At 45.4% G+C, this 27,893-nt stretch overlaps 4 protein-coding genes across 4 annotated transcripts; 3 read left to right on the top strand and 1 right to left on the bottom strand.

Annotated features, from left to right (window-relative positions):
- LOC8079846 (translation initiation factor IF-2) lies at nt 783–3,764 on the top strand. Its single transcript, XM_002442801.2, has 4 exons — nt 783–1,149; nt 1,236–1,346; nt 1,790–1,961; nt 3,172–3,764. Exons 1-4 carry the CDS (start codon nt 862–864, stop codon nt 3,357–3,359), a joined length of 759 nt encoding a protein of 252 aa, XP_002442846.1. The 5' UTR covers nt 783–861; the 3' UTR covers nt 3,360–3,764.
- Nucleotides 6,395–7,247, bottom strand: LOC8073466. The gene has a single exon (XM_002441817.2). The coding sequence runs from the start codon at nt 7,087–7,089 to the stop codon at nt 6,607–6,609; it is 483 nt and encodes a 160-aa protein (XP_002441862.1). The 5' UTR covers nt 7,090–7,247; the 3' UTR covers nt 6,395–6,606.
- Nucleotides 9,978–16,139, top strand: LOC8073465 (exocyst complex component EXO70A1). Its single transcript, XM_021445778.1, has 12 exons — nt 9,978–10,231; nt 10,330–10,425; nt 11,342–11,547; nt 11,757–11,978; nt 12,392–12,524; nt 12,599–12,811; nt 13,077–13,282; nt 13,766–13,966; nt 14,051–14,150; nt 14,851–14,951; nt 15,043–15,189; nt 15,711–16,139. The coding sequence occupies exons 1-12, from the start codon at nt 10,058–10,060 to the stop codon at nt 15,805–15,807; spliced, it is 1,896 nt and encodes a 631-aa protein (XP_021301453.1). The 5' UTR covers nt 9,978–10,057; the 3' UTR covers nt 15,808–16,139.
- On the top strand, nt 22,643–23,939 carry LOC8073464 (NDR1/HIN1-like protein 1). The gene has a single exon (XM_002442799.2). It carries the CDS (start codon nt 22,871–22,873, stop codon nt 23,513–23,515), a length of 645 nt encoding a protein of 214 aa, XP_002442844.1. The 5' UTR covers nt 22,643–22,870; the 3' UTR covers nt 23,516–23,939.

The raw sequence follows: 27,893 nt of genomic DNA, 5'->3' as shown, positions 1-27,893 counted from the left end.
TATCTTAGACACCTCAAATTCCCTATTATTTTCGACGGCGTGTCTAAACGCTGCGGATGTTGTTCTAATGCTACAGATGCCGCCATTCGATTTTCGCATCACTTGACCCAAAAAGTGTTAAATTTCAAACACCATAATAAATATAGCATCTCCCCCTCTCTCTCACTCTCTTTTTTTCTAGCACGTGCCATTTTCACATCGTCCTTGAATCTAATTAGAGCCTACACACTCTCACAATCCACGCGCCAAACTCCTACTACCTATTTATAGACAATATTCTTCACAGGTAAGAGAAAAACCACCTTGTGTTCCAACCACCATCGCGTGTTTAAACGTCGAGTTCTAAATATAGCCGCCCGCTCAAAATCCACCACGGGATCCATGCCCCGCGCTCGGCAGATTCATCCACCCACCACACATTGCGACGCTGCCATTGCCAAAAACACCTCAGGTGCTCAAACGCGGCGACGATAAAAGCCCATCATCCTCGACACGAAAACAGAAGGAAAAAAACCCGCGCCAAGATTGAAAAAAGGGGAAAAAAATTATAAAACGAAACCGTCACCCATCTCCCGGTTTTACACCAGGAAATCCCCGTCCTGCCCCTGCCCCGCCACGAAACCCACGACGCCCCCGACGCCAGCGGCTGAGCGGCCTCCGCCCCCGCCCGCTGTCCGTCCGGCCCCACCACCGGCCGCCCCCACCTCTCGTCCACCCAGCCACGCCACGCCTACAAGAACCCTCCACCCCCCCCCCCCCCCCCCCCCCCCACCCACCGTTTCCATCGCCGCCTGCTTCTTTCCGCTCGCTCGCTCGTCCATCGTCGCCCGCGTCCGGCCCTGCTCGCTCGCCATTTCCCTCATGGCGGACTGCTTCCCGCCCGAGTCGGACGACCTCCACCGCCGCTGGCTGCCGCGGGAGATCTTCGCTGACATTGGCATCGTCGACCCCGAGGCTGCCGCTGCCGCCGCCGTCGTCACCGTCACCGAGCCCACGCCCGAGGCCGCCGCCGCCGCCGCCGTGGAGGAGCTCGCGGCGCAACTCGCCGGCATACTCGGCGGCGGCTCCAAGGTGTGGCCGCTCGCCACGCCGCCGGCGCCCCCGTCCCCACCTGCTGTCGCCGCCACCGCCGCCACCCCCGGCGCGAAGGCGAGTCGTCGTGCTTGAGCTTTGTGGTTTCCTCCGGTTCTTTGGCCCCGGCCCTGGCCCTAACAACAAGCGGCATCTGGTTTCAGGTCTGCGGGCTGGAGGGGAGCGTCGTCGTGTCGACCAATGTCGGCGGCGGCGCTGGCGGCGCTGGCGCCGTCTCTTGGCCGTTCGTGCCGTACCCGCAGCTCCACTGGCAGGTGAGAAAACAACAGCAGCCGGGATTCTGCTTGCCGCCGCCTTCTTGCCTCTCTCTCTTTTTTTTATTTCTTTTTTTTCAAATGATCGGTGGAGCGCTGTGTTTGCCAAAACTCCTTGGTGTTTTCCTCTCCTTTTTTTGGTTTTTCCGTTTCCGTTTTGTTTTGTTTTTGGGACCCCGCCGCCGCGGCGCCGCCGCTGATTACATATACAAAATATTACAGCTGGTGGTAACTATCCTTCGCAATTAAGAGAACCTGTGTTCCCCTTAGGAAAATAATGATCCTCATCATCAGTTTAATCATGAACAATCCATAGAGAGTTGGAGTCTTTCTTTTTTGTCCTGCGTGTTCGTGTTTGGCATTCCGATGGAATTGCTGAGATGATTGATGATGATGATGATGATGATGCTGATCCCTGGTTCTGCTTTCTCCGTCGTTTGCAGGTCGGGAGCAGCCTGGTGAACCACGGCGGCGTGCTGGACTACCCGGTGCTGCCCCCCGCTCTGCCCTGCCACGTCCCACCGCCGGCGAACCTGCGCGGCGGCACCGGCGTGTTCCTCCCGCGCGTCGAGGCGTACCGCTATACGCCGGCCACTCCTCCGGCCACGGCTAAAGGTATGTAAACGCGCGCACTCGCATTCCCCCTCTACCGATCCATGTGTTTGTGTTGCATCGCGCGTGCCGCGCCGCCGCCGTGGGATGGATGGACGGATGTCTCGGTATCCGTGCGTATCCTTCCCCCCAACTCTTAGACTTCTTGGTTCTTGCGCCGCCGTCTCATCTGATCTGGGTACAAGTACGAGGCGTAACCCAACCCAAATGCGTTCGATTGCTCTTGCAAATGCTGATCATGTTGCATTTCATCGGCAGCAATTAATGAGTGGTTGTGGTACTGGCTGCCGAGATTTTGCGTGCGTTCTTGAGCGGTGTGAGCGCGTTAATGGCGGCAGCAGCCAGACCAGACATGCACCGGGTTTTCCTGTACTGTGCATGCCGTGGTCTGGTTCTGAGAGGGAGAGAGATGAAGGTTGTTAGCACCTGATGATACTATATGGGCCCCTCTGTACTTTCTGATGCCATGCCAGTGGGGCTTGGGTGGGTGCATGGCATGCATGACGGCGTGTCTGCTGTAGCTATGACCCATGGGAGGCAGCAAATAATCTGGTTTATAAAACCGGAAAAAAACTGCTTTGCATTGATAATTTGGTAGTATAAGGCCTTGTTTACTTCCAAAAAATTTTTGCAAAATATGAATAGTAACACTTTCGTTTGTATTTGACAAATATTGTCTAATTATAGACTAACTAGGCTCAAAAGTTTCGTCTCGTCAATTCCGATCAAACTGTACAATTAGTTTTTATTTTCATCTATATTTAATACTCCATGCATACGTCTAAATATTCGATGTGACGGAAAATCTGAAAAATTTTGCAAAATTTTTGTGAACTAAACAAGGCCTAATTTGGTAGTAGATCTCTTGGATATGCTAGTAGGAGTTCCAAGTTTCAAAACGCCAGCTAGCAGTGTACTTCTCCTACTACTGTGATTATGAACCTGGCTTTTGCATATACTCCCCCCACACGGCTCGTACTATAGCAGCAGCATCACTGGCGAGAGAATCAGATTCAAAAACTTGATTTGAATACTTTCGGTTGTATTTGATAATTATTGTCTAATCATAAACTAACTAGGTTCAAAAAATCAAATTATATAGTTAATTATTTTTTAGCTATATTTAATACTCATGATGCATTTGAGAATCTTGAAAACTTTCAAGATTTCGGATTTTTGGTGCAATACTGATGCGCTGACGTGGTTTGTGCAGGTGGGGCTTGGGCTGGTGCAGCGGCAAAGCCGTGGGCTGGGACTGGGACTGGCAGCAGGCCGGCAACGGGGAAGAAGCAGCAGCAGCAGCCGCAGACCGAGCATGCGACGCCGACAAAGCAGCACCAGAAGCAGGCCACCGGTGCTGCGCAGGCGCTGGCGCTGCCCCAGGACTGGAGCTACCGCTGAGGATGTGTTCCAGGCGCTCGCGTCGCGTCGCGTGCATGGCCGATGGACATGGATGGATGGACGCGAGGCTGCCAAGATGATGCCGAACAAGCAAGCATGCATTCGTATTCGTCGTCGCAGTAGTAGTAGTGGCTGAAAGAATAATAACAACAACAATATAAGAAATTAAGAATAAGATGATGGATGATGGATCATGGAGGGGTGGGATGGATAATGTAGTTGTAGCTGCAAGATGAACAAGACAAGGTTAGCAGGAGTCTTATTGTACTACTAGTGGTCCTCTTCCTGTACTACTATGTCGCAATAGCAAGCTACTCCTATAGTGATCCGGGCCGCCTGTTTGTTGCTGAGTGATGTACCAGTATTGCTAGAGCAATAAATAAAATTATCTGTTTAATAGTACTAGAGGTTGTTGTAGTTTGTCTAAATAGTATGTAGCATATATATAGTCCAAAAACCTTATAATGAAACTAATGCAGTTTCTGCTTATCCTGAAGTCACACTAAAAGTTTAACCAGATCTACAGAAAGATATTTACATTATCATTTTAAATAAGTACTGTATTATTATTCTTTAAAAAAAGTACTGTATCATTTAATAATCGTATAATATAATTTTATTAGTAAATCTATTTGCAGTAACAAATGTTTAATAATATCTTTTATGAACTTATTACATTAGATAGGCTCGTTTGGTTGTCAGGGAATAATATTTGAATAAGCTAGATTCTATTGGATTTTAATGTCAGATATACTGGATTTTTTTATCTGGATTTTTAAAATTTATCATGATTCGGGGGGCACCTGAAATTTAAAGAAGTTTGACTGTTCGAAACCAAGAATAGTGTCCTAGGTACGGTGGTGGTATGTACAGGTAAAGTCCGTTTTGTAAATACTACTACTACGGAGTAAATAAAAATAGTAAAAGTGTGTTTACAGCAAGACGACGGGAGTGACGTGACACGACATATATTCAAAGAATCATTTTTTAGTGTTATTTTAATTTTAATTTTTTATTTTTTTCAAACATTTATAGTTTCAAATTAATATAATTAAATTTATCATAAAATATATTTTTATAAGGTACGTATTTTAGGTTAGTCCTTTTTTAACTAAATTAGTTAAATTTGACTGGTACAATTTCTCAGAATTGATGATTCTTTCGTGGAGTAGCGCGGTAATAGTGGTCTGTTTTCCCCCTCTTTTTACCGTGGCGTGGCGCTACAGATCACAGGGGGAGGGAGAGAGAGGGCACAGACAGACAGCAGCAGCGATGAACCCAGGCCTTGTTTAGTTCCGAAAACTGAAAAGTTTTCGGAACTGTAGCACTTTCGTTTTTATTTGACAAACATTATCCAATCATAGTGCACCGCGTGCTTGCCTTGCATGGAAGAGGTGGCCTGGCCTTGGGCAGCAGACAAGCTGCGAAACACTGTAGTACTGTAAAGCAAAGCTGCTGCGGTGCAGAGTGCAGAACAGCAGAAGCGATTGCAGCAGTAGTGCTGGTGCCCACCTCACCTGCCTGCAGAACCCATAAACGCAGTATGCGGCCCCGGCCGAACCTGGGCCTCTACTAACTAGGGATTAAAAGATTCATCTCGCGATTTTCAGCTAAACTGTGTAATTAGTTTTTGCTTTCGTCTATATTTAATGCTTCATGCATGTGCCGATACGACGAGAAATCTTGAAAACTTTTTGTTTTTTTAGATGAACTAAACAAGACAAGCAGTCAAAAAAGCAGGGTATGGCAGCCACAGTTTCAGGGGTGGCCGGTGGCGAGACGGACGGGCACGCGGACCTGCGGTGGTGGTGGTGCAATGCTCCAGTACGTGTTCCTGCTATGCTACTACTACTGTGCCAACGTGCAAGTAGGATCCCCTGCGACACGTCCCCGTGCTCCGACATGGATCGTCCTCTTTTATTTGTGGTTATGGTTAATGAACCGCAGCCCGGAGGAGGAAGCATGGGCGCTCTCGCCGATCTCGAACAACATCCGTCCGGTTCCGGTGGCCAGGCCTGCTGCTGCTGGGAAATGCAACACCCGTTATGTTTTAGTGGGAGATTCCGAGGATCTAAAAGCGCCTGTTGTCCAGTATCAAGCTGACAACCAGTGGTGGACTAAACTAGTACTACTAATACTAATAGTAGCAACCAGCCAGGCGCCCCCTCGTGCGAGTGCGTGGGTCGGCTGCGCTGCGCGCGCATGAGCATGCCATGGCACAGCGCTCACGTACGCACGCACACGCCTCGGCCTCGGCGTGTCTGCTTCGCTTCGCACCCCTCACCTGCTGCCGTGTGCCGCGCCCGCGCCCGCGATTTGGTCGGAGGCCGGACCCCGCGTCCGGGGAGGAGTGGTGCGTGGGACGAGATGGAATCGGGACTGGGGACACGACGCATGGATCAGGAACGAATTCGACTGGGCCCCTAGGCGTGCCGTGGAACACGTCGTACACACAGGTGTGTAACAGTAGTACGAGGCAGGTGGAGTATTTGGTTTTGGTGCGTACGGGCGCGGCCGGCCAAGGCACAAGAACAGCGCACGCACAGTAGTTGCCGCGGGGCGGGGCACCGGGGAAAGCCCGACCAGAGCAGAGGATGTCCCCGCGGCAGCTTGGGGCTGGGATGGGAGCGGCCGGGCCGACAGCGTGGGGACAGGCACCCAGAAGCCAGGAGGAACCCGGGTGGGTGCACACAAGATTCGCGGACTGTCTGTGGGGTAGGGTGAGCCATGAGACATGGCATGGCATGGCGCCGGCTGCCGTGGACCGTGGCCGTGGCCATGGTGGATAGATAGCGCCAGCCGGCTCTGCCACCCCGCGCCGGCGCCACCTCTCACCTCTGCGTGTGGTTCGGAGGCCCTACGGGGCTGTGCGAGTACCTCATCAGGCGTCTGGTCTCGCGAATCGGACAGGCCCGGTGACTCTCCTTCCTATCGTGGGCCGTGCAAACCTCAGCGAGGCAGCGTACAGCCCAGGCTCAGCCCACTACCGAAGCGACGCGTGCCGGCGTGCGTGCAGTCGGACTCGGACCGCAACAAGATACAACGAGCACTTTCCTCAAAAAAATTTTAAAAAAAAAAAGATACAACGAGCACGATCAGATCACGACCAAAACACCGCGAAACTGCCGCGGTAGTAAACACATCCGTCGAACGCTACGACATTTGCTGACGAAATACACAGGTGCGCGCGAATACATACATAGCCCTCAAACAAAACATCCGCGGGTCGGTCGGTCGATGTCGCGCGTCACTGCAAGCCAGCGACGAGCGCGGCGAGCGCCGCCGACGCGTAGTGCAAGAAGCTGGTCGCCCCAGCGACGCCGCGTGCGCGCCCGCCCGCCGCGGAGGTGTATAGGTAGTAGTAGTTGCTGGGCCGCCCAGCTCCCTTGCTTTGCCCCGCCGGCGGCGACGGCGAGCTATAGCCGTAGCCCCCACTGCCACTCTTCGGCGGCGCGGTGCTGTCACCGGCGGACGACGACGACGCGGGCGGGGGCGACGACGAGCATACCGCCGGGCACGTCCCGCACTTGCTCACGCACAGCACGGTCGTGTCCGGCTGCTGCTGCTGCTGCCCTGTGGCCACGGCCGGTTGCTGGGCGCCGCTTCCGCCGGCGGACGTCGTAGTAGCCAGCTCGCCGTCAGAGGACACCACCGGCACGAGCGTCGTCGCGGACACCGCCACCACCACCAGCAGCAGCGCCGCCAAGCGCATGGCTCTTCTGCCCACCATGGATGGCCGATCCGAACGGTGGCCTCGATCGGCGTGGGGGGGTGGGTGAAGTGGCACGGTGGTGGTTTGCTTGGGAGGACGAGAATGAGATTCCTGCAGCACCACTGCACAGCACTTGTGTGTGCAGCAGGGGTTTGTGGTAGGTACTCTATATAAAGCAGCAGGGCCAGCCGAAGCTACCGAAGAACACAGCGAAATGCGAATGTGCCGAGCTTGAAGATGAAGCTTCATGGGAATATAAGGAGGTGCGGCCGTGGATGGATGCATGTTGCACCAGCACCAATGCACGGTGGTCGTTGTAAAAGGGAGAGATCAGATGCTTCGATTCTTAGCTGCAAAGTATTTGCAGATGCTTTGTGCCACCTGATTTAATTTTCTACCTCGATAATAATATAATTCGATGGATCGGATGCGTGAGATGGATTAGTTTTTGATCGATGATGTGGTGCCACGGCAGCATGATCTGCTGCGTGTTGCCTTCCTCATCAGTTGCGTAATTAATCGAAGACTGAAGATCAAACTGAACTGACTCAGACCGAATTTTTCGGTCATGAATTTAGTCCCTGCTTCCAATTAAACGAACTTTGTACGGTGTTCGAGTATAGGTGTCGGTTAACCGAACTAATAAAAAAACCGAAATTCTTTGTTGGGAGTCTGGACTGTTTTTTTTTTATTTTTTAAAGACTTGATTGCGTGCTGTTTTTGTTATTGTGAGATGCTGCTGCAGTTAGTATTTGAATAAGGAGAACCAAGATATTTGTATTTTTTATGTGCAAACATGCTGCTAAAATTCGATACAAATTCTGCTATTTTTTTGTCTCCTAAGCTGGTCCGGTTACTTCGGTCGTGATCGAGACTGAACCGAACTAACCACGACCAAAATTACTCGGTTTTTAATTTTTCAACTAACCGATCCATCTTGTTTTCTGATGATGACTGAGGAGATCGGTTTGGTTCGGTCTGACCGAAGGCCCAGAGCTATGAGGTCACTGTGCTAGAGTCTTTAGGGACCAAGGGCATTCTGTACACACACAGCACAATCTGCGACACAATGTTGCCAAAAATGTTGAATGACAAATGTGCGTATTTCAGAGAGAAAAGGCGATGCTCATTTTTTCTAAAGAAAATAATGACATCCTTCGTGTTTCCAACGTCGTTGAAGCATCGTCATTCCGTGTTTTTTTTTTGAAAAAATGACAAAGTGCAATTTAACGTTTCTTATTTTCAATGTCATACGGCCAAACTATCGTGGAGGATTGTACACGTTACATATCGCCTAGTTCTCACATCTTTCACCTAAGGTTTATGAATGGACCTGATAAGGAACTTAGAGGGCAATATTTGGTGCTTGTGTGTGGGTTGGGGTTGGGGGGTGCTCTTTTGTTCAGCCCAAATGTTGGTAAGGTCTTTTACAAAAAAAAGAAGAAGAGGATGGTCTTGCTATAGTGCATGAAGAAGCTAGAGCCGCTAAAATAAAATATTGGCTTCACTTGCTCCTCATTCATTTTCGAGAGAAGAGAGAAAAATAGTATCTCGCTACAGTACATGAAGGAGCTAGATCCGAATCCTCCATATACATCTTTAGAAAAAAAAAAGGATAGAAATCTACTACTGTACTAATTGTTTCTCATCATATAGATTATCGATTTCCGCCAAACATTGTTCCGATCAAGTGTTGCAATTGCAACTTCGGACGTGTTTAGATACCTTTGCACTGGCTTGCTTTGCTCGGTTAGGTAATGGACACGGCGCCGTTTGGTCGACCCTGCTTGTCACCTCATTCCTCCATTTTCTAGGATTTTTCATCGTCAATGTGATCGAGTTGAAACTACTCTTGGTAACAAGAACGGCCACGTTATGCACAAATGTCTAAATAGAGGCTAGGAATTTTGTTAATTCCATTCTATTTTAAAAAATAGCGAAACCTTTTAAATGTCTAGCAAGTACAATAGCCTCACAACATATGACGGTTTTTACTACAGTAAAAGAAAATAAAAGAAAAGTGGTATTGCATTTTCCAAAACTGAATGGTCTGCAAAAAGCCAGCGATTAGAGCATCTCCAAGAGAAGACTAATAACACTTCCAAAATTGATGTTTATATGATTAGCGATAAAATATGGGTCGAACAGTTCCCCATGGAAAAATGAGCGTGTGCCCCGCATCTATCCAGAAGGAGGCGTGTCCCCAATAGTTCTGCTAGTAGTACTACTACTGCTTTCTCTGGTGTTACTGCCTTCTCAGCCACCGCCATTGTCTGTCCCTGTTCGTCTCCCTTTCTGGCTGCTTGCTTGATGCCTACCTCTGCATACTATTCGACACAAGAGGTGCATGCGCTAGCAGAGAACAGGTAAGAACAGGCAGGCCACATGTGATGGCGATGAGCACAAGGCTAATGGCGGCGCTGAGGAGCACAAGGCTGGTGGCGCAACTGATGAGTAGACAAAAAAGGTCAAGATCCAACTAACTAATGACATGTCACTATTGGTTACGGAAATATTAGGGAGCTGGTGTAGATGAAACTGAATTTAGGGTACATTTAGTTTAAGAGGGCCTCTAATAGTAAGTTTTGAGGGTTAATTTTTAAGGTACCTCTTGGAGATGCTCTTACGTTCGTTTGATACGCTTTTTCTGTTCCCAACTCGGACGGAGCCCACAGTCGAAACAAGATCCAGCCATCCATTCTGCAAACCGCCATGACTTGCACGAATCTCACAGCAGCTCTCACGCTTCCCCCCTCTCCTCCCTCCGCGGCGACGCCACCGAGTCACCGACCTGCCACACGCACACCCGGGTCCACAGCCACCTGTCCGCATTGCGTCACCTCGCCGTTGCTTCCTTCCATTCCAGAGTCCCTCTATAGAAGCGCCTCCACGACCGCGGCCTCCTCGCAGGCAGAAACGACGTCCCAGGAGAACGAGCGCAACCCCTCCGCCGACTCGCCGGGGAGAGGGGGGACGGACGGGAGCGATGGACCAGACGGGGTCGGGGCTGGACAAGCGGATGGAGGCGCTGTCGCTGCAGGCGAGCGCTCTGCGGGAGGCCCTGCAGCGGAGCGAGGAGAACACGGACAGCGCGGTCGCCGCCCTCGACTCGTTCGACCGCCACATCTCCGCGATCGACGCCTCCTTCCGCCCCGCGCAGGTTCGGCCACCGCCACCCTCCGTGTTCCCGTTCGGCGAGGGCGCGTACGGAGACGGAGAGATGACCCGTGTCTGATTCCGCCGCCGTGTCGCGCGCAGGTGAGGGCGCAGGCCAGCACGATGGCGAACGAGAACATCGACAGGACCATCGAGGCCGCCGAGGCCATCCTCGCGCAGTTCGAGATCGTCCGTCGGGTGAGAAACTGCTCCCGTCCTCCGGTTTCTGTTCGAGAATGCTCTGAACCCCTAGCGAACTGGGGCGGTGTTTTGGGTTTAGTTGTTGTACGGGATTACTTTATTTAATTTGGATGGGATTCAGGGCGCCAAAATTTGCATTCAATGCTCCCGGACTAGTTTTGGTGCATGCCTAAAATTCGAAAGCCATTAAAGGTCCATAGATGGGTTGTACGCTGATGATTCTGTATGTGAATGCTCATATTGTTGCCATGGCCTTGTTTAGTTCACCCCAAAAAGCAAAAAGTTTTCAAGATTCTCCGTCACATCGAATCTTGTGGCACATACATGAAGCATTAAATATAGACGAAAGCAAAAACTAATTATACAGTTTAGCTGGAAATCGCGAGACGAATCTTTTGATCCTAGTTAGTCCATAATTGGATAATATTTGTCATAAACAAACGAAAATGCTACAGTACCGAAATCCGAAATCTTTTCGGAACTAAACAAGGCCCATATTGATTTAGCTGCAGTCGGTTGTTATTATGTCAAGAATACAACCAATGATTGATGATTAGCTTATTACTATTGTTAGTTCATTGCTTTGTTGAATTAATCTGCAGATGTATACTCAGTATCTTCACACCGTTAGATTACTAGAGGATCTATCCATAGGGCTTGGTGTAGTCGCAAAGTGGCGGTTGGTTTTCATGTTCTAAGATTAGCATTGATAGTTATTGACCGGCTTATGTGCTTTTGCTAGTTCAGTACTTCATCACTTTCTCCAGCAGATGTTATAAATGGCTATTCACTTTCTCCAGCAGATGTTATTGCGGGTATCTTGGGCACTCTTAGGCCATTAACGATTTTTATCGAAACAGTGCATTCATTACAATTTCTTATGAACATGCTGATAATTTTTTAGCTTTATTAGGCTGAAGCTGTGATATTGAGGGGTCCACATGAGGATCTGAAGAGCTTCCAGGAAGCTGTGGATCTGCTGAAAGGCGTCTTCCACTTCTTTTCCTCCAACAAGAACTTTAAGAGCTGTGAAGGAGTATTGAGTCAAGTTAACAACCTCTTAACCAAGTCTAAGCTTAAGATCGAGGAGGAATTCAGGCAGTTAATGAGTACTTACAGGTAAATTTTACATGTACCTTGTTGCAGAGTCATCCACTTCTTTTCCTTGAACAAGAACTTTAATGCGTCTGCTTCTGAACCAAGTTCATTGTTGATCCTTATAATTGGTTTAGAGCATTATGTCCTGTATTTCCTAGATGTCTTTCAGTAGTAACTTACCAATTCTTTTGATGGCTGGTCAAAGTAAACTATTGCATCTCTTTTTTCAGCAAAGCTAGTGAGCCCGCACTTCTATTTGATTGCCTTCCAAAGTCCCTATCGGCATTAGAAGGGACCTCTCAATCAGTTGGAGAGCAACTATCCAAAAGCTTTGAAAGTGCTACATACAGGACTCCAATACTAATTCCCCCAAGAATATTTCCACTTCTGCATGATATAGCTCATCAGTTAGTTCAGGATGGAAATCAACAGTCGTGCTATAGAATTTACAGGTAGGTTTCTTGACTTGATGTAGCATCTAGTTGTTCTGATTATTTATGCACAGATCACAATATGACAATGTGTTCAGGTTGTTTGTGGATATCTGGCCAATGAGTATTGAGAGTAAATGAGTTGATGGAAATACATCGATACCGACAAAATATGCAAGCAATGTGGCACACCTAGTCAGGTCTTGGTCAGCAGCTTACACTGTATGACCAAAAATTGTTGGAGCTTGGAAATCGCCTTACCTACTGAGTAACTTAATTTATGTCAGTTCGAGCATCCTTGATTTGGAAACATTTATGGATGCCATGCAGTATGAATGATCATTACTTTTTCTTCTCAACTTGTATCGTCATTCTTTCTTGAGTTTTAACTGTGTGATCTACAGAATCATGCTTGGATTTGTTTCTTTTATCAGAGATGCTCGCAGCTCAGCGTTAGAACTGAGTCTTCAAAAACTGGGCATAGAAAAGCTAACTGAAGATAAGATCCAGCAGTTGGAGCCCTCAAATATGAAAATTGGAACCTGGACTCATATTATGCACATTACAGTAAGGATGCTTCTAAAATTATGATTGTGTTGTATGTGTTTAGACATCAAACTAATAAACTATGCTTAAATCAGGTTAAAGTATTACTGGCTGGAGAAAGAAAAATCTGTGATCATATTTTCGATGGTATCACTTTCAACAAGGATCAATGTTTTGCTGAAGTGGCAGGAAGCAGTGTTATGACTCTTCTCAGCTTTGGTGATGTTGTTGCTAAAAGTAAAAGATCTCATGAAAATTTGTTTCTACTGCTGGAGATGTATGGATTAATGCACGGACTTCAGTCAGACGTATGTGGAGATAATGCATTCAGCACTTCTCATCACAAGGATCATGTGTTTGTGTCCATACATACATTACGTTTTACATCAAGTTTTGGCCAGTCGTTATGATGGTTATTACTGGCCATAAAACTAGATTAGTTGCAAATTATGATTGCTTGCAGTTACAGTTGCTGTTGTCTTTAATTGTCTTGCCATCAGCTTCAACAATGTTGATTGTTAGAACTAGAAAAAATTACTATCATCTTCATCTCTTTTTTGAACTTATTACCAGGTTGAAGTGACTTTTCAAGGAAATTTTTGCTCTGGGATGCGGGAGGCTGCATTAAACCTGACTAAGAGCTTGGCGCAGGCTGCCCAAGAAACTCTGCTTGATTTGGAGGTGGCAGTTGAAAAGGAAAATTCGAAGACTATCATACAGAATGGAAATATCCATCCTTTTACAATCGAAATGATGAATTATGTAAAAGGCCTATTTGAGTTAGTACAACCCTTTCCATCTTGTTATACCTTCCTGACAAATGAGTATTAGTATAAGCTCTTAATCAAAACAGAGAGATTTATAAATCCATCTCCTTTGTCTTGAGTTGTCTTATGAGTATGCCTTCCATCTGGAAAACTCAATGTTGTTTCTTATGGTTGCACTGTAATACCTGTTGAGGCTGAGGTGGTTAATGACCATTGACAATCCATTGTGCTCCATCGTTTTGTTTTTTTCTTTCCAAAGTCTCCCGAAGCATTTGGGTGTCTATTGGCGGTTTGGCACAATTTCTTGAGTCTCAACCTGCTAGTATTAGTGTTTTTCCAGGTTTACAGCTTCACTTGCTCTCTACGATTGCCTTGCTTTACTTGAAAAATCTGAGGCAGTATCTGTTATGCTTGCTATAAATAATTATTTTTTTTTATTTAAGCATGGTTTAATTTTTCAGCCACACTAACATATCTTTATTCTCATTTGAACAGTTACCAATCAACACTGAAAATACTATTTCAGCAACCTGAAAGTGGCAGTGAGACTGAATCTCAACTTGCGATTACAACCATGAAGATTATGCAGGCTTTTCTGAATAACTTGAATGGGAAATCTAAGCTGTACAAGGATCCTGCATTGTCTCACATATTTCTTATGAACAACCTTCACTATATAGTTACGTTTGTTCGCAGGTATGTCTCGTTCGTGCTTCAGATCCAAATCCACAGATGTCTTGGCGGTGTCCCTGTTCAATAATTTGTTATGTCTCACCTCAGATCAGAATCCAATGATATACTTGGTGGTGACTGGATTCAGAGGCACCGTAAGATTGTGCAGCAAAATGCTAACCAGTACAAGAGGGTAGCATGGGCAAAGGTCAGTGCATCGTCGGCAATAGGATGTATATGTTTCTTTTATATTTTACTACTTGGTGTTAAAGCTTATCATCTTTTTGCACCTTTTAGCCATAATATTTTGTTGTACATCCTCTACCTGTTTCACTGTTGGAGATCTATAAAATACGATGATTTACTTGCTGCACTCCAGTGGTAGCTGATGAAAAATTCAGTTGTTATTTTTTCTCTGATAGAATGCACTAAGAACTAAGGTTTAGAATTCAACCACAGGTTATCCTCTATAAATTTTGGATTCAGGTTTCTATTGGATTCTCAGGTTTAAATGAACTTGTGATCTACATAACCCATCATGAATTTAGTTCCATTTCTGGAGTAAACTTTTTTGTGTGATGAGAAGAAGACATACTTTTTACTGTGCCCTTTCCCTTCCCTTAGCACGCTTTACATTCAAGTCTGGTAGGTTATATAGTTAAGATTTTCTTTCTCCTGTATGTGCATCATAGTAAATACTGAACAGATCAGCATCCTGTTATAACTATTTCACCCTTGCTTAGCAAGCTCTATGTTCAAGTCCCTGTAGGTTAGATTGTTTAAGATTTTCTTTCTTGTCTATGTGCACGATTGGAAATATTTTTTATAGAATCACATCCTGTTAAAACTACTCCGCTTCTATGATTTTAGATTTTCCAGTTAAAACTACTCCGCTTCTATGATTTTAGATTTTCCAGGTACTCTCTGTCCAAGTCACAGGTGGCAATAGTTCTTCATCGCCATCTGATGTTAGCAGCACTGGAGTTTCAAGGACTATGATCAAAGAACGGTCTGTACAGTGGCATATTCTCTGTAACATGGTAACCTTTTTTAATGAAATAAATATAAAGAAATAAGGAAATTGTATGCTTCCTTGGCAGGTTCAAGTCCTTCAATATGCAATTCGAAGAGCTTCATGCAAAGCAGTCTCAATGGACTATTCCTGATCAGGAATTGCGGGATGAACTGAGGCTTGCCATGGCTGAAGTTCTGTTGCCAGCATATAGGTCTTTCATTAGCCGTTTTGGGTATGTGAAGTAATCTTCTTTATCTGCTCAGGATGCCTCACAAAATCTCCATTCAGTTAATTGTTTACAGTTAATATTTATTCGGTTATACAAACTGCAGTAAAAAAAAAAAGTGGTGTTCTGAAATGCATGCAGCCAAACTCTAAATAGTCCAAAATATACAAGTACTCAGATTTCTCACATGAAAAATGGTATTAGCAATGGTAGAAAGTGTGCTTGTGATGTCGCGTCAGTGTCTTAAATGGCAAATTAAAGATCTGCTAGGGATTGTTGTGTTTTACCTCAAATGTTAATGAGGCCTAAGAAAATTATGGATGCACCACCATCTTGTTCCAATTTTCACTCTATTTCATTCATTGATTAGCTGACAAATGCCAAAAATATGGGGGCCAATCAATCAGTTTCCAGATGAACATTGAACTCTCTATATGGTATAATTTCCGAGTAATCAGCTGTTTCATAGACACAATAACACTGGCTTTCAATCTTGTTTTAATTCTAGCACTGTTTTTAACTTTCAGGTATCTTATTCAACGTGGGAAGAACCCTCATAAGTACATCAAATACTCACCAGAAGAATTGGATCAAATGTTGGGTCAGTTCTTCCTAGGACAGTAAGTTGGTGAACAGAAGCGTTTAAAACAGAGAAGTAGAGAGGAAAAGGCCTTGTCTAAGTAAAGTTTTGTAGCGCAGCTTATGGCAAATATTTCTACAGGAGGAACTAACTATCTGTTTGTTTGCATCGCCCGTAAATGGTTACTGAACTACTGATGTAGCCTAAGTGACTCCTCTACAACACCTGTATCGCATAGGTCTCACGTTCTTTCATTTTAACGTTTCATGTTAACGTTTGAGAATGACTGACATGTATGCAACCTCAGAAGGCAGGATCCTTTTCCCGATTTCAGTTTGTGGGGTCAATAATTCCTTTTTTTGAACGAACAGGCCAATTATACGTTGCCTTTACTCATGCTTTTGATTCTTCATACCAGGTCTCTGTTTCCGGCAACTTTTAGGCCTTGTTTAGTTCGCAAAATTTTTCAAAATTTTTCGTCACATCGAATCTTTGGTCGCATGCATAGAGCATTAAATATAGACAAAAATAAAAACTAATTGCACAGTTTACCTGTAATTTGTGGGATGAATCTTTTGAGCCTAGTTACTCCGTGATTGGACAATGTTTGTAAAATAAAAACAAAAGTGTTACAGTAGCCAAAACCTAAAAATTTTGCGAACTAAACAATGCCTTACTCGACTGCTGGATTAGAATGATCGAAGTCTTACGCAGAGTAGGGTTTTGGACTTTTGGTCCTTTTTTTTTTTGACACAACAAGGGACTCTTGTCTGTCTTGTATTTATTAAGCTGCAAGTATCGCAGTTGCCTTTTGTGGGTTCCTCCATCTCTAGTAAATCTAAACTGCAGTGGGGCCTTGTTTAGTTCCGAGTAGCACTTTCGTTTGTTTGTGACAAATATTATTCAATTATGGACTAACTAAGATCAAAAGATTTGTCTCGCGATTTCCAGTTAAACTGTGTAATTAGTTTTTGCTTTCGTCTATATTTAATGCTTCATGCATGTGCCGTAAGATTTGATGTGACGAGGAATCTTGAAAACTTTTTGCTTTTTGGGGTGAACTAAACAAGGCCTGGGTAATGGTAGGTTAGGTATCTCAATCATAGCCTGACCGTCAAAAGCTGGTGTTATAAAAACTGTGTTTGGTTGGGGCACGTCTTGGTGGCGCTGCTTGTCAAGGCCTTGTTTACTTCCCAGAAAATTTTACAAAATTTTTCATATTCTCCGTCACATCGAATCTTTAGACACATATATGGAGTATTAAATATAGACAAAAATAAAAACCAATTGTACAGTTTGGTCGAAATTGACGAGACGAATCTTTTGAGCCTAGTTAGTGTATGATTGGACAATATTTGTCAAATACAAACGAAAATGCTACAGTGCCTGTTTTGCAAAAAATTTTGGAACTAAACAAGGCCCAAATTGTTTGCTTGCTTGCTGATGCTGCCACCTGAAAGTTTTTGCTGGCACTGCATTAGATAGAGCCTTGCATCAATAATTGCCTAATTGTGACGAATCAGCAATTGCATGTGGGGGGTAGAGCATAGTCCGTTTTCTGGGTCTGGTCGGCATGCTCAAACAGAATAATGATCTCTTTGCGAGGAGCAAGCACAGCATGATGTATGTACTCCTGTTCTGGAAGATGTTTGCCGCCACCTCACGATCCGATCCTTCACAAATGCTGTATGTCTTCTTGCATCATGCTGCGTAGTTGCAAGCTACTTGTAGAAGCCTGCCCTAGAACATTATGCCGTGGTAGGCGCAAAAATAGGGAATGGCGACATGTGTAAGCATGACAGTGTTGGGGTGCTCAGATCATGGTTGGTAGGTAGGTGGTCAATTTGGAGCAGGGAGGAGATATGGTCTTGCGTGTGGAGCCAGATAGAAGCTTCGGTGGAATGTGAGAAGCAGTTCCAAAAATTTTCAAAATTCACTGTCACATCAAATCTTGCGGCACATATATAGAATATTAAGTATTGATAAAAAAAAACTAATTGCATAGTTCGTTTGTAATTTACGGCGAACCTTTTGAATCTAGTTAGTCTATGGTTGAACAATAATGATTAAATATAAATAAAAATACTACAATACACAAAAACAAAAACAAAAAAAAAATCTTCAACTAGACCTTGTTTAGTTTTCATCCTAAAAGGTTTTTACTCATCCCAACAAGGCCTAAAAATTTGAGGCCTGTAGGAGCTGGCATGGCTTCTCATGATTTTTCTTGCTGCTGTGGCCACCTGATGATGGTCTGATGAGGGGTTGCGTGGGAGAGTTGCAAGCAAGATTGCAACGGCTGGCAGGGAGTGCCGGATCGGATGAGAATGCTATGCAGAATCTGTCGGACTGTACAAGATGGGACTGAGAGACGTGACATAGTCGCAACAGTAGTATTTAGGCCTTTGCCAGATCAAAAAAAAGTTTCTAGATTTAGATAATATATCACTTTTGTTTTTATTTAATAAATATTATTCAATCATAAACTAACTAGACTCAAAAGTTTATCTTGTAATTTACAGCCAAACCGTGCAATTAGTTTCTATTTTCATCTATATTTCATGCTCTATCTCTATACATATGCTGCAAGATTCAATGTAACGAGGAATCTTAAAAAGTTTTTGATTTTGGGTAAACTAAACAAGTCCTTAAAACCTGGATTGATGCTTAGGGACATATAAAGTTCCTGGGTTTGTCCGTAAATTAGCCAGTATAAAAGTAATCCTATGACGGTCAGGTCACTGGTGATATGATGCTGCGGTATGCGTTGGCATTGCTGTGATTTGGTAAGTGATTGCGATCCGTTAGGCTGGACGTGGACGTCCATGTCCTTGGACAGGCAGAGTCAGTTAGTTTTTTTTAGTCACTCTCACTCGTCCACTCTCTATCGATCTCTCTCTCTGCTTTTTTTCTCGCCTTTGCTTTTTCATATACATATGCTGCAAAGGTGCGTGCGCCGTTAAAAAAAGGAAACAAAGAAAGTGATTTTTTTGATAAGGAACAAAGACCGCTTTGGCCTTTGAGAGCACCCACAGCAGAGAGGTCGGGTACCTTTTTTTTTTTCCCTGTGTACTCTCTGCTTTATATCTCTCTCCATGTACGTACGCATCAAATAAAAGCGCACTCGCCGTGATGTTGCCCTGACGTGAGAAGCTGCACCTGTACTGCACGGGGTGGAGGTGAAACTGAAAGCTGATGGAAGCCTGAAAGGCAAGAGCCGGGCGCCGAATCGGATTCTGTTTCTGACGAGGCAGATCAGGAGAGAAGGGGAGCTCCACTATTCTTCAGTAGCACTAGCAGGATTTTCTCTCTGTGTGCTTCCGCCCACCCACATGACCCGTCCACGAAAAAGCCGCTTTCGAATTCGAAAGGACCTTTGGTGCACCGGAAAAAAAACTCTGAAAGATAGCAGAGCGCCCTGCCCCTGCGTGGTTGAAAAAGATTATAGCAGTGGGTGCCAGTGGGTAATCCGATATACTAACGTCCGGTGAGCAATCGGCTTCGGATGTGTTCGGTCGTGCCTCCCTTCGCATACACAGTACGTCTCGGTGGACTCCCGAGTCGTGGACTGGTCGCCGGAGTCGTCTCCTCTCGAGCTCGTCGATCGGGTTTCCCCGTGATCGATCGGTCACGCCGCGCGAGGTCGGTTCCCAGGTTTAGATCTAAAAAGTTTTTAAATTTTAATATTATAGTACTTTTATTTTTTATATAATAAATATTGTCTAATTATAGAGTAATTAGATTTTAAAATTTCATTTTTATAATTTACAAATAAAATACATAATTAATTTTTATTTTTATCCATATTTAATGCTTTACGTACTGTAACTTTGCGGGGACGACGATCAGCTCTGCTTTTGAGGGGCGTGCAGTGCAGGACACGTCTAGTGGTCACACGCGCACGATTTGGTTCGTAAATCTCGTGCTACCTACGTGTTTAGTCGCCTAGTCGTTTGCGATCAAGCCCGGCCTGGCGTGGGTCCTCGGCCGACCACATGGAGATCGCCGACGCCGCGTGTACAGCGCAGCAACAGGAAGATCTGGAGCTACTAGCTTCCGAGCGAGCGAGAGACAATGGTCGGTCGGTGGTTTGGGGGGGGGTCATGACATTGCGCACGCGGGCGGATGTAATATTCAGGACCGGCAAGGAAGAAGCTTCTTCATGCGTGTAGCAAAGCACATGCACAGTTGCACACACATGAGTTATTAAGAGGTAGTATTAGGCCGTGTTTAGTTTTTTGACTGTAGTGATTTCGTTTATTTATGGTAATTACTATTATTCAATTATGAACTAACTAGGTTCAAAAGATTGGTCTCGTAAATTTCGACCAAACTATAGAATTAGTTTTTATTTTTATTTATACTCAATACTCTATGCATACGTCTAAGGATTGGATGTGACGAAAATTTTTTCAAAAAAATTAGATCTTGAGGTGGAAGTAAACGAGGGCCTTAGTACTCGTATGATACGATGAGCAGCACGCGAACGTACCCTGCATTTGCCAGCTCGCCACGCCGCCCTTCCTCTCATCAGATAGCAGTACCAAAAAGCAAATTATATAATAACTTCTCGCAATTTTCTTGTTAGAAAAAAAAAGGAAAACAAATTATATAACTGTTCTAAAAAGGCAGTCACCAGGCTTGGAAGGTGGGCCGGGGTCGGTCGGTCAGCGGGCAGGGCAGGTCCAAGAAACGAATTCGAATGTGCAGGTGGCCCTGTTTAGATGAGACGAAAATTTTTTTATGTCACATCGGATATGTCGGAAGGATGTCGGGAGAGGTTTTTAGAAACTAATAAAAAAACAAATTACATAGCTCGTCAGGAAACTGCAAGACAAATCTATTAAGTATAATTAATCTGTCATTAGCACATGTGGGTTACTGTAGCACTTAAGGCTAATCATGAAGTAACTAGGCTTAAAAGATTCGTCTTGCGATTTCAAACCAAACTGTGTAATTAGTTTATTTTTTTATGTACATTTAATATTTCATGCATGTGTCCAAAGATTCGATGGGACGGATGAAAAAATTTTAAGTGGGAAACTAAACAGGGCCAAGCCTTTGGCAGGCGCCGTTCCATGCCTGCCATGCCAATTGTGCCCTTGCTTGGCGTTCCATGCTCTCGTTCATCCATGGTGGCGGCAGGTTCGGCCGGCGGCGCCATGCTAGCTTTCAGCTGCTGCCAACTCTGCTGCCTTTTTTCTTTCCCCCCTGTTGGCCGCGCGTGGGTGCAGATATATATAGGGCTTATTTAGATCAAAAACTTTTTTGATTTTGACACTGTAGCACTTTCGTTTTTATTTGACAAATATTATCCAATCATAGAGTAACTAAACTTAAAAGATTCGTCTTGCGATTTACAGACAAACTGTGTAATTAGTTTTTATTTATATTTAATACTCCATACATATACCGCAAGATTCGATGAAGAATTTTGTAAAGTTCTAGATTTTTATGTGCATCTAAATAAGGCCATAGATGGCGTCCAGTTGTTGCGCCTGCTTCCTCTCCATCTACTATTACCCTGATGAAAGCGTTCCAATTCCAAGCCGTCGGAGCCCAGCCCACCCACCGTGTCTGTTTGTTCTGAAACAAATGTAACAACGGATGGGAACCTTACACTACTGCCTACTACTCCCTCCGCTCTATTTTATCTGACGCACAAGCATATCAAAATTCAAACTTTAAAAACTTTAACTATTAATTAGACTAATAATTATTAACTATTATAACATAAACTTTATATAATTAGATTTATAAAAAATTATACTATCCAATAATTATAAATTTATAAACATAAATAATATAATATAAAATAGATGAATGGTCAAAATACAATCTAGGAGACCGTATTATTCTAACATACGCCAGATAAAATAAACTAGAGGGAGTACTTAGTACTATACTATATGTATAAGTATTATATATGCAGAGTAATATCTCGCGTTAGTTTCCAGGCTCGGGCGACCGAGAGAGATCTCGCAAATAAAGCACGCTCTGCCCTGCGTCATCAAGTCTCCTAATCCTAACCACAACATGTCTCCATCCTGATTACTCACAAGTCTGCGGTCATCCTCACTTCACCAAACGAGTCTACGACTTTGTTTAGGCCTTGTTTAGTTTCTAAAAAATTTGCAAATTTTTTTTAGATTTTCCGTCACATCAAATATTACAACACATGTATAAAGTATTAAATATAGATAAAAGAAATAACTAATTACATAGTTTACCCCTAATTTGCGAGACGAATCTTTTGAGCCTAGTTACTCCATAATTGGACAATATCTGTCAAATACAAACGAAAGTGCTACAGTGTCGAGTTTGCAAAATTTTTTGGAACTACTTCGACCCAAAAATCCAAAATTTTTCAAGATTCTCCATCACATCGAATCTTTGGACACATGCATGGAGTATTAAATATAGAAAAAAAAATAAAAACTAATTGCACAGTTTGGTCGGAATTGACGAGACGAATCTTTTAAGCCTAGTTAGTCTATAGTTAGACAATAATTACCACAAACAAACGAAAGTGTTATAGTGTCACGAATAGTTCACTCAAAAACTAAAATCTTTTCAAGATTCTCTGTCACATCGAATATTGCGACACATGCATGAAGCACTAAATATAAATAAAAATAAAAACTATTTGTATAGTTTACCTAAAAATTACAAGATGAATTTTTTAAGTCTAGTTACTCAATGTAAAACCAAAAAGCTTTGGGAACAAAGGCTACGAGTGAGAGTAGAATAACATACACAAGAGACACGTATCGCTGGAGCAGGCAAAAAAAGCCCCCTGGAAACTTCACTGGCAACCTTCTTTCTTTGACGCCGCTTCCTGCTTCCTTCTCTCTCCCTTAGCAGTAGCCGCCTAATTAATTGACCCATAACTCCCACTTTACTCACCTTCACAAACCAGCACCCTCCTCTGCTCTGCTCTGCTCTCTCCTCCCTCACCTTGTTCCTTCTTCCCTTCCCCTTCCTCCACCTCCACCTCCTCCCCTCTCCATTCCATTCCACTCCTCCATCCAACAAGACTCACGCACAGAGACCCCAGACGCTCCCAACCCAAACTCGATCCCAAATCCCAAGAATCACACATCAGCCATGAGCAAGGACTGCGGCAACCACGGCGACGACGACCTCCGCCGGTCCTGCCGCCGCCTCCTGGCCATCCTCCTCGTCCTGGCCCTCCTCGTCGCCCTCATCGCGCTCATCATCTACCTAGTCCTCCGCCCAACCCACCCGCGCTTCTTCCTCCAAGACGCCTCGCTCCGGCAGCTCGACCTCTCCAACACCACCACCACCACCTCCGCGGCGGGCGCCCTCTCCACCACGCTCCAGGTCACCGTCGCCTCCCGCAACCCAAACGACAAGGTCGGGGTCTACTACGACCGTCTCGACGTGTACGCCTCCTACAAGTACCAGCAGATCACGGTGGCCGCGTCGCTCCCCGCCGTGTACCAGGGCCACGGCGACGTCGACGTCTGGTCCCCGGTCCTCTCCGGCCCCGACGTCCCCTTCGCGCCGTACCTCGCCGACGCGCTCCGCCAGGACTGTCAGGCGGGGTACCTGATTCTGCAGGTCAAGATCGACGGCCGTGTGCGGTGGAAAGTCGGCAGCTGGATCTCCGGCCACTACCATCTCTTCGTCACGTGCCCGGCGTTCCTTGTCACCACCGGTGGGAACGGCGCGCCCGGGGCCAGTGGGTTCAAGTTCCAGACCACCACTTACTGCCACGTCGAGGTCTAGCGCCCGCCGGACTTCAGGTCAGGTGTCTGGTCTGGTGGTTCGTCGCCGTCCGTACGTCCCTTGTCGTCTGTGTTGTTCATACCGTGGAGCGAGAAACAGAGCTCGTCGTCGCCTGTCAAGGAAGGAGGCAGAGATCTTGGCTGGCTGGCTGGTTGGCGGTCGACATGGCCGGCCGGCCATGCGCCATGGCTGGCTTTGCTGGTGCCTGCTGGTAATAACTCTCTCTGTCCGCTGCTGCCTGCTGGTGTTACTGCTGTCTGTAGTGATGCGGATGTAAAGGAGGGTAATTTCGTTTTTTTTTTCCTTTTGCTTTTTCTTCTTCTTCTTCTTCTTCTTTCTTCGGTAGGGTTGATTAATACTGCTATAGTAAACAGTAATTATAATTACTATTACTACGGTCATATATGCTGTCTTCATCGTCTCATTAGCTGGTTTGACTGTTGTTAAAAGGAAGCTTAATTGTTAATAAACCTATTTTCCGGAGGACCAATTACAATTTACAATTGAAGGGGGGGAAACTAAATTATATGGACGTTTTGGTGAGGTTGCTTTATTTGCGTTTCTCCCTCACTCCCTCTCTCTATCTTTCGTCGACTTTTTTTTTTTGTTTTGATGGGAAAAAACTGTTCTTTACTTGATCACGTTGTTGTATGGTTGCCTCCCTCTTGATCTTGGAGCCAAATCATCTCTGGTGAATGGAGTAGTAGTAGTAGTAGTAGTAGATTCATTTGACCATGGGGAGGTGTGCACGCCCCCACCCAAATCCAAATCCAAATCCAACTGCAAATGCAAGTGCGTGATCTAGAGTTTGGAGTCTTGTTGGGGGCAAGGAGTTTGGTGGCAACCACCGGCAGTCAGGTGGTTTGTATCTGGAGTTGAAGGCCAGATTTGGTGTGGGGAAACCCCCAAGTACACAACACATGTATCTCTAGTGCGAAACGGTGGTTGATCACCCAACACTCATCATTCTTCTCTCTCTGTGTCTCTCAATTCAACACACAACTGGGGCCTGAGCTTCACTTCACCACTAAGGAAACCATTTTTTTTTGGGTTGGTTGGTTGGTTAGAGAAGACACCAGCATTACGGTGGATCACATGTGGCAGCAGTTTTTTTTCCTTCTGTTTCGTACAGTAGTGCTACTACTGTACTGTAGCAGGTAGTGTGCCAGTTTGCCGATGCATGCGCTGGCTCTTCTCTGCATGTGGAAGCATCTGCTCTCTTCTGGCAGTGAGAACGAACACGAGTATTGTTTTCATACGTATACACCACTCAAAAGGAGCTCTCTTTTTTATATATATATAAAAAGAATGTCTACTCTGAGTGCCATTTCTTCTTTTCATTCCTCTGCTTCAACTTTGCGCAAAAGCTTATCTTTTTTTAGGAAGAAATCAAAAGAGCATACAGCATTGAAAAGAAGAAAAAAAGGAAAAAAAAAACCCGATCCATAGGTGCTGTACTGGAATCATCGATAACATGTTGCTAGTGGCAACCGCGTGTGTGCAGTGTAGAGGCGCTACCGTGTGGCTGGTGGTCCCCCATCCATGCTGCAGCCGCGGAACGATAAGCATTCATCAATCCCATCTTCCTGTTGTAGGGAAAAAGAAAAATCAAACGTTTCGAAAAAGGAAAAAAAAATAAATAAAAAACGTTCAATCCCACTGAGAAACTTTTGGTTGGCAACGCCATTTTGCCGGGAGGAGTAATACGTTTTGCAGGGGAGGAAGAAAGAAAGAAAGAAAGAAAAAAAGAAAAAACGGGCGACTCTTTTTTCCAAGTTGCTCGAGCCTTGTTGACTCGAGACGAGAGCGATTAATTTAGCCTGCGTTTGTGCGTGGTAAAGAGCAGAGAAGGCAAGCAGGGGGTGGAAGGAGGCGCGTCAGGATTCCGGAGGACGTCGTTGCCGTCGGCGTGGGCGCTCCGATCCGGTGGATCCTCCGCGCTGTGTGCTCTGGTCATGTGCGCTGCCGCGTCGCGTCGCGTCGCGTTCCTTTTTTAAAATTTTCGCTTCCTCCGCCGCCGCGGTTCGACGTTTGCTTACATTACACCGCGAAGCAACAACTTGGTGCCGGCTCGCGCGCGTGTGGGTGTGGCAACCACCACCACATTCGGTGCCGGTGCCGGTGCCGGTGGCCTGGCCTTGTGCCGTGGTTGGTTCCGTCTCCGTACGTGCTGGCGCTCGCGAGTCATTTTTGGTTTGGTTTGGTTTGGTGCCAAATGATTCGCGAGTCATACGATACGGAGAGAGCACGCAACAAGCTAGCTAGCGGTAGTGCATGCGATGGGAGGATGGAATGGATGCACTGATCATGGAAGGACCGGCCGCGAGACGGACCGTCAACTGCACCACCAAACGTGACGCCGACGCGCCAAGTTGTGAATGACCGGTCCATTGATCGCTTCTTCGACTAATAAAGAGGCAGGTGTATGAATTATGATGGAGGCCTGGAGGGGCGGTAGGCCCCCCCGTTCCCGTCAGTGTGGCTGTGGTGTGGTCAACCACGAGTCCACGACGCGTAATACTAATCTAACAGTAACAGCAAGGTCCTTTACTTCTCTACAACTAAAAGGACTATCGTTTTCGCCTTAGCAGCGCTAAACACCCACACGAGAAGGTATTTCGTGAGACGGTTTTGCTCCTCCGATTTCCCTCTCTGACGCCGCCCAGCAACTCCCTGCGCGATAGATTGCCGCCCAGCTCTTGCAGCTCCCCGTTGCGCGCGCCGGCCCGAACGTCTCCGCCGTCGTCGCGCTGCCTCCGATGTCTGCATCGCGCTCGTCGTCTCGCTGTGCCTCGCCGAGCTAGGGTTTGGGGTCACCGGCGGTGGCTACCCAGAGATCGACGACGCCGTGTTCTCATCCTATGGCGAAGATGGAGAACCTTCTAAGAACATGTTCGACAGTTAAGGATACTATTACCACAAATTTAGTAAAGCTATACTAAATTCCCTAGAGATGTCTGGTTATAATTCACACTTTTGACAACCAGCCGGTTAGCCAACTGAATTCTCTGGAGATTCCTGGCAGTATACCAGGCTGACTCATAAGTTTTGGATTTTAGTAGGCCAATGTAATGTGATGGCTCTAAAATCTTGAGTGTTGTATAGAGCTCAGAAGACCCTATTACTAAACATATAAATGTAGATATGGTGGCAATTGCTCATTCAACAACTAATTTAGTCTGAGACTCAGGAAGCACAGGCATCTGATTCTATAGCATTTTTTTCCTGTATTTTTTCAATTGGAACTGATCTTTGGGCTGCTACCTTACTGAACTTTAGGCTGTCGTCAACTAATTTCCGATTGATAAATCCGATTTGTGTTTGGTTCCCTGAGCATTTGCCACAAGCGAAGAGAAATGAAAACTAAAATATACTCAGATGAAAGGGCTGGAGTTAGGATGGGTTGATTAGTATAAGTAGTCCTGACAAAAAGATTGTTTCTGATCATTTTTTTTGTTTGTGCCTGTATTATATTTTTTCTATTCCAGTATTTTTTTTTATAACCATGATATTAATGTTAGCATGTTGTGAGCATGAATGTCATCTTCTTTGCCCCGCTAATGACACTGCCCACGCTAATGACCCTCTGCACGCACTAATCCCCTGCCCAGCTCCCTTGTTCGGCAAGGCGAGGCATGGGGAGAAGCGCGGCGAACACGGTTCCACTGTCGGCCTTCTGGAGGCCAAGGCCAGTGGCAGGCTGCTGACATGCTTAGCATGGCCAGCGGCAACAAGAGGCGGGGACACGAGGACCGATTGGAACAACATATGGAGTGTGAATTCAAATGGTTATTTATTGTATTATGAATGTGTTTAACTTAGATTTTAGAAAATTCTGACATTCTAGAGACAAACGATTTCCCATGCCAGCAAGCGACAGATATATTGTTAGTAGGTTGGAGGATGAAACAAATTTCCTTGCTGCTATGTGAAGCTGTTGAAGTCCCGGTGTTGTATATCTCATGGATCACTATGGTCATCAAGGCAAACAAGTGAAATAGCAAAAGATAAGTTGGGGGGAAGAAAATAGAAAGGAAGGGGGAAAAAGGTTATAGGTTGATGGGAACCGTTAATTATTTGCACATCTATTTCTATTGTGAGAAAAGATTCTAAGAATCAACTAGATGAATGTTTATGTGTGCAGACCATGCCATCACCGTGACAATCAAAAAGACACCCATGGTGTTTCCTCTTGGCCCCTATTATTGGATCTGATTAATTAATAATGGCATTAACCTGATTTTTTTTTCTGCAGATCCTTACCCTGTGGTACAAGGCCCTCGGAATTCTCCTTGGTTCCACACACTACTCCATGCTGGTTGGTTGAAACATATGGTCTATTGGCTTAATTTGGGTAAGATTTCGATGAACTTAGACA

This window comes from Sorghum bicolor, chromosome 8 (genome assembly GCF_000003195.3).
Source record: "Sorghum bicolor cultivar BTx623 chromosome 8, Sorghum_bicolor_NCBIv3, whole genome shotgun sequence".
Lineage (NCBI taxonomy): Eukaryota > Viridiplantae > Streptophyta > Magnoliopsida > Poales > Poaceae > Sorghum > Sorghum bicolor.
Note: the sequence above shows the minus strand (reverse complement) of the source record. Positions and strands in the feature narration are given on the sequence as shown.

Bases quoted from the DNA above. Each gene is read 5' to 3' on its own strand.
- LOC8073464 (XM_002442799.2), top strand. From the start codon at position 22,871: ATGAGCAAGGACTGCGGCAACCACGGCGACGACGACCTCCGCCGGTCC.
- LOC8073465 (XM_021445778.1), top strand. From the start codon at position 10,058: ATGGACCAGACGGGGTCGGGGCTGGACAAGCGGATGGAGGCGCTGTCG. The intron at 12,812-13,076 runs GTATGTGGAGAT...ACTTATTACCAG, and splicing joins TGCACGGACTTCAGTCAGAC to GTTGAAGTGACTTTTCAAGG. The intron at 14,952-15,042 runs GTCTGTACAGTG...CTTCCTTGGCAG, and splicing joins AGGACTATGATCAAAGAACG to GTTCAAGTCCTTCAATATGC.
- LOC8079846 (XM_002442801.2), top strand. From the start codon at position 862: ATGGCGGACTGCTTCCCGCCCGAGTCGGACGACCTCCACCGCCGCTGG. The intron at 1,150-1,235 runs GCGAGTCGTCGT...ATCTGGTTTCAG, and splicing joins CCGCCACCCCCGGCGCGAAG to GTCTGCGGGCTGGAGGGGAG. The intron at 1,962-3,171 runs GTATGTAAACGC...TGGTTTGTGCAG, and splicing joins TCCTCCGGCCACGGCTAAAG to GTGGGGCTTGGGCTGGTGCA.
- LOC8073466 (XM_002441817.2), bottom strand. From the start codon at position 7,089: ATGGTGGGCAGAAGAGCCATGCGCTTGGCGGCGCTGCTGCTGGTGGTG.